The sequence below is a fragment of the Nicotiana sylvestris genome, chromosome 4, assembly GCF_000393655.2.
Source record: "Nicotiana sylvestris chromosome 4, ASM39365v2, whole genome shotgun sequence".
Taxonomy (NCBI): Eukaryota; Viridiplantae; Streptophyta; class Magnoliopsida; order Solanales; family Solanaceae; genus Nicotiana; species Nicotiana sylvestris.
This window is the reverse complement of record NC_091060.1, coordinates 98,566,507-98,576,585: the sequence shown is the minus strand read 5'-3', so window position 1 is coordinate 98,576,585 and position 10,079 is coordinate 98,566,507. Positions and strand designations below refer to the sequence as shown.

Here is a 10,079-nt window from a genome sequence, read left to right as displayed (position 1 = left end):
AGTCTAAAGATCAAGGAAGAAGTCACCAAGCAAGTCAAAGCTAAGGTTCTCAGGGTAGTAGAATACCCGACATGGTTATCCAACATTGTGCCAGTGCCAAAGAAGGATGGGAAGGTCAGAGTCTGTGTCGACTACCGGGATCTCAACCGGGCCAGTCTGAAAGATGACTTCCCTTTGCCGAATATACACATCCTGATTGACAATTGCGCTAAGCATGAGCTACAGTCATTCGTAGACTACTTTGCTAGTTATCATCAGATCTGGATGGATGAAGAAGATGCTGAGAAAATGGCTTTCATTACGCCGTGAGGAATATACTATTACAAGATGATGTCATTCATCCTGAAGAATGCAGGGGCCACCTACATGATGGCCATGACTACCATATTCCATAATATGATACATAAGGAGATAGAGGTATATGTAGATGATGTTATCATCAAATCCAAGAAGTCCACTGATCACATGGAAGATCTAAGGAAGTTCTTCAATAGATTGCGAAGGTACAACCTGAAACTAAACCCCGCGAACTGCGCATCTGGGGTTCCCACTGGGAAATTGCTTGGGTTTATTGTGAGTCACTGGGGAATAGAACTGGACCTATCGAAAGTCAAAGCCATTTAGGAACTACCACCGCCAAAGAACAAGAAGGACATGATGAGTTTCCTAGGAAGGCTTAACTACATCAGCCGATTCATAGCACAGTCTACAGTTATTTGTGAGCCAATCTTTAAGATGTTAAAGAAGGACGCTGCTACCAAATGGACCGATGACTGCCAAAAGGCCTTTGACAGAATCAAGGAGTACCTGTCAACACCACTAGTCCTAGTCCTTCCCGAGCCAGGTAGACCATTACTATTCTACCTTGCAGTGTTAGATGGAGCTTTCGGCTGCGTTCTGGGGCAGCATGATGAAACGGGGAGGAAGGGCAGGCCATTTATTATCTCAGCAAGAAGTTCACCCCGTGCGAGGCCCGGTATTCTCTATTGGAGCACACATGTTGTGCTTTGACTTGGGTAGCTCAGAAGTTAAGACATTATTTCTATGCCTATACTACATATCTCATATCAAGGATGGATCCTTTGAAATATATCTTTCAGAAGCCCATGCCCACCGACAAGCTGGCCAAGTGGCAAATCCTGCTGATTTTGTTCGACATTATTTACATAACTCAGAAAGCAGTCAAGGGTCAGGCACTGGCAGACCACCTCGATGAGAATCTGGTGGATGGGGAATACGAACCCTTGAAAACGTATTTTCCTGATGAAGAGGTATCATTCATATGAGATGACATCGCAGAATCCTATGACGGTTGAAGAATGTTCTTCGATGGAGCGGCAAACTTCAAAGGAGTTGGCATAGGAGCAGTCCTAGTATCAGAAACCGGTCAACATTATCCGGTGTTTGCCAAACTCAGGTTCCCGTGCACCAACAATATGGCCGAGTATGAAGCTTGCATCTTAAGACTCAAAATGGCCATTGACATGAACGTTCAAGAGTTGCTAGTGATTGGAGATTCAGACCTACTTATACATCAGGTGCGAGAAGAATGGGAAACCAAGAACTCCAAGATACTCCCGTATCTGCATCATGTACCGGAATTGAGAAAGAGGTTCATGAAGATGGAATTCCAGCATGTTCCCAGGGTCCAAAATGAGTTCGTCGATGCATTGGCTACCCTGTCATCTATGATACAACATCTAGACAAGAATTTCATTGATCCCATTCCAGTAAAGATCCATGATCAGCCAGCTTACTATGCCCATGTTGAAGAAGAAGCAGACGGAAAGCCTTGGTTTCATGATATCAAGGAATATTTGGCAAAAGAAGATTACCCGTAGCTTGCAAATCCTACTCAAAAACTCACACTTCGGAGATTGTCCAACAATTTCTTTCACAATAGAGGAATCCTGTATAGGAGGACTCCCGATTTTGGACTATTAAGATGTGTTGATTCAAAGGAAGCATCCAGGCTACTAGAGGAAATTCATGCGGGGACCTGCAGTCCACATATGAACGGTTTTGTCTTAGCAAAAAAGATACTCCAGGCTGGTTACTTTTGGATGACTATGGAAACGGACTGCATCCAGTATGTCCGGAAATGCCACCGCTGTCAGATACATGCAGACATGATAAAGGTACCTCCAAACGAGCTTAACACAAGAAGCTTACCATGGCCATTCGCCGCCTGGGGAATGGATGTTATTGGACCAATCGAGCTTGCCACTTCCAACGGACACATGTTTATCCTAGTAGCCATTGACTATTTTACCAAATGGGTCGAAGCAGCTGTCACGCCCCAAAACTGAGGGGCGCGACCGGTGCTCGACCGGGTAGCCCTAGTCAAGCAGACCTGGGTGCCTTTACTATCCCACGTGTTATCCCGCGTTTTCCTTTATCCGTCAACAAGTGAAATAGCCATTTGTAAATTTGAATACATTCTTACGAGATTTACATAACACACATAGTTACTTAGCGTGGTTTACAAGTTACACTGCCCAAATACAAAATACATAAGTGCATAACCCACATTTCCTGTCTACAGAGCCTCTAGGGATACAAAAGAGTGTTACAATACTTGCCGCTAACAAGGCTCCGGCTATACCTTATGCAAATACCAAAATAACATTGCCGGGAGGAAAATCAGCATGAGCCACGCAGGGCCTCGAGAGGAAAAAGGGGCTCACCAATACAGCTGACGGAAAGTGAAGGAGTTCTACTGCCGGTGGACTGGAGTACCTGTTATAGAACCACCTACAATCATAACACGAATGTAGCGCCCCCGGCAAAAGGGACGTCAGTACATTTGAATTGTACTGGTATGTATGAACAAACTTTATCCCAAGTAAAATCAAGAAATACACAGGTAACAAACAGTAATAGAATCAACAATCCAATACACATGAAAGGAACAACCAAAGCCAAACAAGTTCCACAATCTCTCCTTTTTCCCTTTCAACATTATTTCATCAGATCAATGGTTTCAAAACTTTCACATATTTTCATTTCAATAGTGATTTCGATCACTTTTTCACCCTTATTACCTCGGCCACCCTTATTACCTCGGCTACCCTTATCACCACAACCCACACCTTATAACTTCGTGTTGCGGTGGTCAACCTGATCCCACCGGACAATTACATTTCACACAACAACACAACAACTCACAAAGAATTTTCATAGACATCAATACCATTTCCATCATATCCAATAGTCCGTATACAATTTAAGTCACAACGATAATTGCCGCGACAAGTCACGTATGATATTACCACAGTTGTTTCAATTGCATCTATTACGATTTCTTTCCATCATTTGTTACACAGCTCTTACCACATAAACACCTTCACACACACACACTTGGCTTATTGCCATTTACTTACACCATTAAATCAGGAAACTTAACCAACAACGTTCAAGGCATATTAATCACAAGAATTCACAAATGGTCCACATAAATAACACATACCAATTACTCGTACACCAAACAAGGTGACTTTACAAAGGTTAAAGTTAGTCATACATACCTGAAACTTGCCCCTTAATGACACTACAATGATCCAATACCCTTAAGTAACTTCAATCTACAATACAACATTCAATAGGGCCAATATTAGTAATAAATTCCATAACTTATGCCATTTAGGCATATTATCAAACACTTTGTAGGCATAGATATTTAAACCTCATAACTATAGTATTGGTTCATCCAACTATCATCATTAACCAACAATTCATTCCACCATCATTCCTAACCAATTTATAACTTCCAACAACATATGTATGACCATTCATTCATACCCAACCATCAACCTCCTTAATTAACCCATTTCACAATGTCTACAACCAACACAATCTAGTTTAGGCACTTATGGCTTTCCATCATCATACCATGAGTTCTAATGTATATATAATACATAAATAATCACCATAGAGTAGTTAGAGATGATAGGCATACCTCTTGTAGTAAGAATCTTGAGAATCCCCACTTGTAGTGTTCTAGATCAATTTAGGGATTTGAATGGAAATCTATGGATTTTCAGGATTAATCCTTGTTAATATAAGTGTTTAGGAGTAGTAATCAACTCAAAATACTCCAAAAACCTTACCTTGGATCATAGGAATGAAGTATGGGACGGATTTCCTTGGTAGAGCAAGCCTTGCTTAAAATAAATATGACCCCTTGCATTTATTTGGCGAAATGAGGTCGTTTTATAACAAAAGCCCGATTTTTTGCACAGCCGCGCCGCATGGGGCGCCACATGGGGAGGCGGGGTAATGAAAAATGTGTTTAGAAATGAAATTGGAGGTGCTATGATAATTTACACAGCCGTGCTGCATGGGGCGGCGCGGTAGTGTAAAAGTTTGCGCTGCTTTTGGTAATTTGGTCATAACCTTTGGTAAGAGTGTCCTAATGACAAACGATTTGAAGTGCTAGAAACTAGACTCAAATAAATTTTATTTGATAGGTTGTGCATCACACAAATCCTTATATAACTTGAGATATGATTGTCCAAAGTGAGGTCTTGTGCGCACTCATTTGCAACTTTCGTCTCTTATGAAATTTTCCAACTTGGCTTAAACTTAGGCCTCTCCTTAGACCCCAATTCACTTATACTATGACTTATACACTTATTAACATATCCAATTGATATCCATAATATCCTTAATCCTCATTTGCACGCAAGATAAAATATTTGGCCTACCTTGGTACCACGAAATCTTAAATTACTAAGCAAAATTTTCTGGGGCTTTACATTCTCCCCCGCTTAAGATCATTCGTACTCCAATGAGGATCAAGTTTCATTCATTAGCCATCCTTATGTAACTTTTGCTTTTTCACATTATGAAATATATCATCAGCCCCGAATTTGGCTAACCCCTTAAATTTTCGAAAATTTCGCCAGAGTTTCCTTTGTAAGTAGGACTATCCACCTGTTAGAGGGCCCCAGATACATATCCTAACAGCATATACATGTTCCATAGACATAACATAACTTGTTCAACACCAACCATGGCCGCATAGGCAATATACATAGTCAAAATGGAATAGTTTAACATAGATCAAATCAAAAGATAAGAGTTTACAGGAACCAAATGCATGAAAGCTATTACATAACTATTCAAACAAATGTGGGTTCTTCTTTCTCATTTCTTCCTCGGTTTCCCAAGTGGCTTCCTCAACCTGCTAGTTCCACTATAACACTTTTACAGAGGCAATTTCCTTAGTTCTCAATTTCTGGACTTGCCTATCAAGAATGGCAACTGGAATTTCTTCATAAGATAGTTCTTCATTAACCTCAATATATTCAATTGGCACAATAACGGACGGATCTCCCACTACCTTCTTCAACAGAGACACATGGAAGACCGGATGTACCAACGACATCTCGGGTGGCAGCTCGAGCTTGCATGCCACCTGACCGATCCTCTGAATGATTCTATACGGTCCGACATACCTCGGACTTAACTTCCCTTTCTTCCCGAATCGCATGATGCCATTCATGGGGAAACCTTCAAAAATACCCAATCATCTTCTTTGAACTCTAAATCTCTGCGACGAATGTCCGAATAAGACTTTTGGCGACTCTGAGCAGTTTTCAACCTCTCCTTAATAATCCTGACTTTCTCCATGGCCTGATATACGAGGTCCGGCCCTATCAATTCTGCTTCTCCAACCTCAAACCATCCAATGGGAGACCTGTATCTCCTACCATACAGTGCCTCGAATGGTGCCATATGGATACTAGCATGGAAGCTATTGTTGTAAGCAAATTCTATGAGTGGCAAATGGTCATCCCAACTACCTTTGAAATCAAGAGTACAAGCTCGAAACATTTCCTCAAGCATCTGAATTGTCCGCTCTGCTTGCCCGTCAGTTTGAGGATTGAAAGCTGTGCTGAGATTTACCTGCGTGCCCAAGCCCTGCTGAAATTTCTTCCAAATGTTGGCCGTGAACTGAGCCCCTCAATCTGAAATGATTGAGACTGGAGTGCCATGCAACCTAACTATTTATTTGATATACAACTGGGCATACTGTTTCGCTGTGTCGAAAGATTTAACTGGCAAGAAGTGTGCTGATTTTGTGAGTCGGTCAACGATTACCCAAATTGAGTTGAACCTGCGCGGAGTGCACGACAACCCTACTACAGAATCTATATTGATCATCTCCCATTTCCACATTGGAATTTCTATGCTTTGAGTCAATCCACCAGGTCTTTGATGTTCGGCCTTCACTTGCTGACAGTTCGGACATCTAGTCACAAAGTCCGCCACACCCCTCTTCATACCGTTCCACCAATAAATTTCCTTGAGATCATGATACATTTTCGTAGAACCTGGGTGCACAAAATACCTGGAATTATGAGCCTCCGCCATTACCCTCTCCCGAAGATTATCCATATCTGGAACACATAGCCTACATTGACATTGTAATACACCATCCCCGCCACCGAGTGAAAATGCTAAAGTCTTGTTATTCAAAACTGCCTATTTCATCTGTGCCAATGCTGGATCAATGAACTGCTTTTCCTTGACTTTCGCTACCAGTGACGATTCTGCTCTATTACGCACCATAACCTTCCCCTCGTCTGAGGTCGAAATACAAACCCCCAGACTGGCTAATTAATAAACCTCCTGAGCCAAAGGCCTCTGATCCGCTCCCAAATGAGCCAAACTACCCATGAACTTTCGACTGAGAGCGTCGGCCACCACATTCGCCTTCCCTGGATGGTATAAAATGTCCATATCATAATCCTTGATCAATTCTAACCACCGCCGCTGCCTTAAATTCAGCTCCTTCTGCTTGAACAAATATTGGAGACTCTTGTGTTCTGAGAATACATCTACATGGACCCCATAAATATAATGCCGCCATATTTTCAAGGCAAATACAACTGCCGCAAGCTCCAAATCATGTGTCGGATAATTCTTCTCGTGATTCTTGAGTTGTCTTGAAGCATATGCTATAACCTTCCCCTGTTGCATCAACACACACCCCAAACCGACCCTGGAAGAATTGCAATAAACCACAAATTCTTCCGTGCCCTCCAGTAAGGTCAATATCGGCGTCGAGGTCAATCTCGACTTCAATTCCTGAAAACTTTTCTCACAAGCGTCTGACCATTGGAACTTAACTGCTTTCTGCATCAACTTAGTCAATGGGGAGGCGAGGGTAGAGAATCCCTCCACAAACCTCCGATAATACCCCACTAAACCTAAGAAGCTACGGATCTCCATCGAGGTCGTGGATCTAGGCTAATCTTTCACTGCTGCAATCTTCTGGGGATCCACCTGAATCCCTTCACTGGAAACAACATGACCCAGAAAGGTAACACACTCCAACCAAAATTCATATTTTGAAAATTTAGCATACAACTAGTGCTGATGAAGAGTCCGCAGAACTGCCCTGAGGTGATCGGCATGATCCTCCCAGCTCCGCGAATAAACAAGGATGTCATCAATGAAAACAATCACAAAGGAGTCTAGAAACGGCTTGAAGACCCGATTCATAAGATCCATGAAAGTCGTCGGGGCGTTGGTTAGCCCAAAAGACATGACCAAGAATTCAAAGTGACCATAGCGAGTTCTGAAAGCGGTCTTAGGAATATCCTGCTCTCTGATCTTCAATTGGTGATACCCGAACCGTAGATCAATTTTGAAGAAGAACCTTGCACCTTGTAATTGGTTGAACAAATCATCTATCCGAGGCAAGGGATATTTATTCTTGATGGTGACCTTGTTAAGCTGCCGATAATCAATACACATCCGGAGCGACCCATCCTTCTTTCTGACAAAAAGAACCAGAGCACCCCACGACGACACACTTGGCCGTATGAACCCCTTTTCTAATAAATCCTTCAGCTACTCCTTTAACTCCCTTAACTCCGCTGGCGCCATTCTGTATGGTGGAATAGATATTGGCTGCGTATCTGGCAATACATCAATCCCGAAATCAATCTCCCTATCTGGCAGGATCCCTGGAAGCTCGTCCGGAAACACTTCAATAAACTTATTCACGACTGGCATGGACTCGGGGACAGACACTTCTGAAGTGGTATCCGCCACCAGGACCAAATAGAAGATACACCCCTTCTTAATCATCTTTGAAGCCTTAAGGTAAGAAACAAACCTACCCTTCGGCACCACAAAATTTCCCTTCTACTCAATAACCGGCTCATTAGGGAACTCAAGCCTCATGACTCTCGTTCGGCAGTCAAGTTTAGCAAAGCACGAATAAAGCCAGTCCATTCCCATAATCACATCAAAATCCACCATTCCAAGCTCAATAAGATCAGCCATGGTAGCACGACCACATACCGTGACAACACAATTCCTACAAATTCGCGCGGCTGTGATAGAATCACCAACCGGAGTTGATACAGAGAACGGCTCATGAAGCTGTATGGGTTCTACCCCAAAACTTGAAGCAATGAATGGGGTGACATAAGACAAGGAGGACCCCGGATCAATAAGAGCATAACAATCAATGGCCTGAACAGACAAGATACCTGTGACAACATTTGGAGAAGTCTCTGCACTCTGGCGACCACTCAAAGCGTAAAACCGGCTAGGTCCACCTCTACCACGAGCTCCACCCCTAATTGCACCACGCCTTGCTGGAGCTGGAGGGCACGCGGATGATGTGGCAGCTGAAGAAGTGGATGGCTGAGCAAATCCCCTACCCGTGCCCTGACTGGGTGCACGACAGTCCCGCTGGATATGACCTCTCACCCCGCATCTATAACACACCGGGATATCCAAATAACAAGTCTCAGAATGGAACCTCCCACACTTGGGAAATGAAGCCCTCCCCTACTTTTGTGATCTCCCTCCTGGACGACCGGACTGATGGGGTATCCTACTATCTGAACCTAGTCTCAAGTGGCTGCTCTGCTGATAACTATGCACCGATGGCGGTGCGCTCGCTGTGGACTGGGCATATGACTGGGATTACCCTGATGGCCCCCTTCTCTGAACTGGTCTCCCTAAGTGACCCTCTGATCGGGCCCTGCTGTTACTCTCCCTTTCTGCCCGTATTTTCAACTTCCTAGCCTCTGTGGCCTGAGCGAATCCCACAATCTTCCCATAATTCGTATCTGATGTAAGGACGTTGTAGCATCCTCGTTCACCACTAAAGGACTAAGACCCTGAACAAATCGCAGAACAAGAGCATCCATGGTCGACACTAACTGAGGTGCATACTTGGACAACCTCACAAATTCCATGTAGTACTCCCAAACACTCACACTGCCCTGCTTGAGGATTTCAAACTTAGTGGCACGAGCCGCCATTGTCTATGCAGGCAAGAAGTGGTCCATGAATGCATCTACAAACTCATCCCATCTAGCCGGAGGTCTTCCCTCCCCACGGGAATTCTCCCACATCTCGAACCACGAATACGCTGCTCCCCTCAACCTGTATGAAGCCAACTCAACCCCCTCCGTCTCTGTAGCCTTCATCACTTGAAGGGTCTTATACATTTCATCAAGGAAATCCTACGGATCGGCCTCTGGGTCTGTGCCTGTGGACTCTGGAGGGGCCAACCGCAGAAACTGGCTGACTCTGGAGCTGGCGGAATCTCCCTGTCCGCTAGAGGACGTAGGGGCATCATGAGATCTCTGGGCCTGATCGGCCAATAACTGGGTCAACATATGGATGACTCCTCTAAGGTCCCCATCAGAAACCCCGGGACCAGAAGCTGGAACTGAATCAGGATCAGGAATATCAGCAGGAGGGATAGTAGCATCCTATGCCGCAGCTGGAACAGGAATACTTGGATCTGGAATAAATGGGCCAGGCAGATTCAAAACTGGGGAGTTACTTTCACCCACGACATCAGGTACATGATTCATAGCCACGCTTGGGGTGGCATTGGCCCCAAGGCCGAGTCTAGCTCTTTTCCTAGGTGCCATTAATGAAAAATTCGAGATAGAGCAGGAGTTAGACGTGAATACTTCCACTTTTCACTTCACCGCACGATATAGAATAACAAAAAAGAGGGTAATTTCCTAAATGCCCATGTAGCCCCTACTTATAGATGTGGTCGACAACACACCGATAAGAAGGGCTCTACTAGG

General features: G+C 43.9%; 1 protein-coding gene across 1 annotated transcript; it reads right to left on the bottom strand.

Moving 5' to 3' along the window:
- Nucleotides 1–8,160: 8,160 nt before the first annotated feature.
- Nucleotides 8,161–9,293, bottom strand: LOC138889885 (uncharacterized). The gene is made up of 2 exons (XM_070173227.1): nucleotides 9,112–9,293; nucleotides 8,161–8,740 (listed from the first exon to the last, which is right to left on the bottom strand). The coding sequence occupies exons 1-2, from the start codon at nucleotides 9,291–9,293 to the stop codon at nucleotides 8,161–8,163; spliced, it is 762 nt and encodes a 253-aa protein (XP_070029328.1).
- Between the last annotated feature and the right edge of the window lie 786 nt (nucleotides 9,294–10,079).

What these genes read in the sequence shown, in the direction of transcription:
- LOC138889885 (XM_070173227.1), bottom strand. Translation starts at nt 9,293, where the DNA reads ATGGCGGCTCGTGCCACTAAGTTTGAAATCCTCAAGCAGGGCAGTGTG. An exon ending in GTGAACGAGGATGCTACAAC is followed by an intron (nt 8,741 to 9,111) that starts GTCCTTACATCA and finishes GGTGTGTTATAG; the next exon opens with ATGCGGGGTGAGAGGTCATA.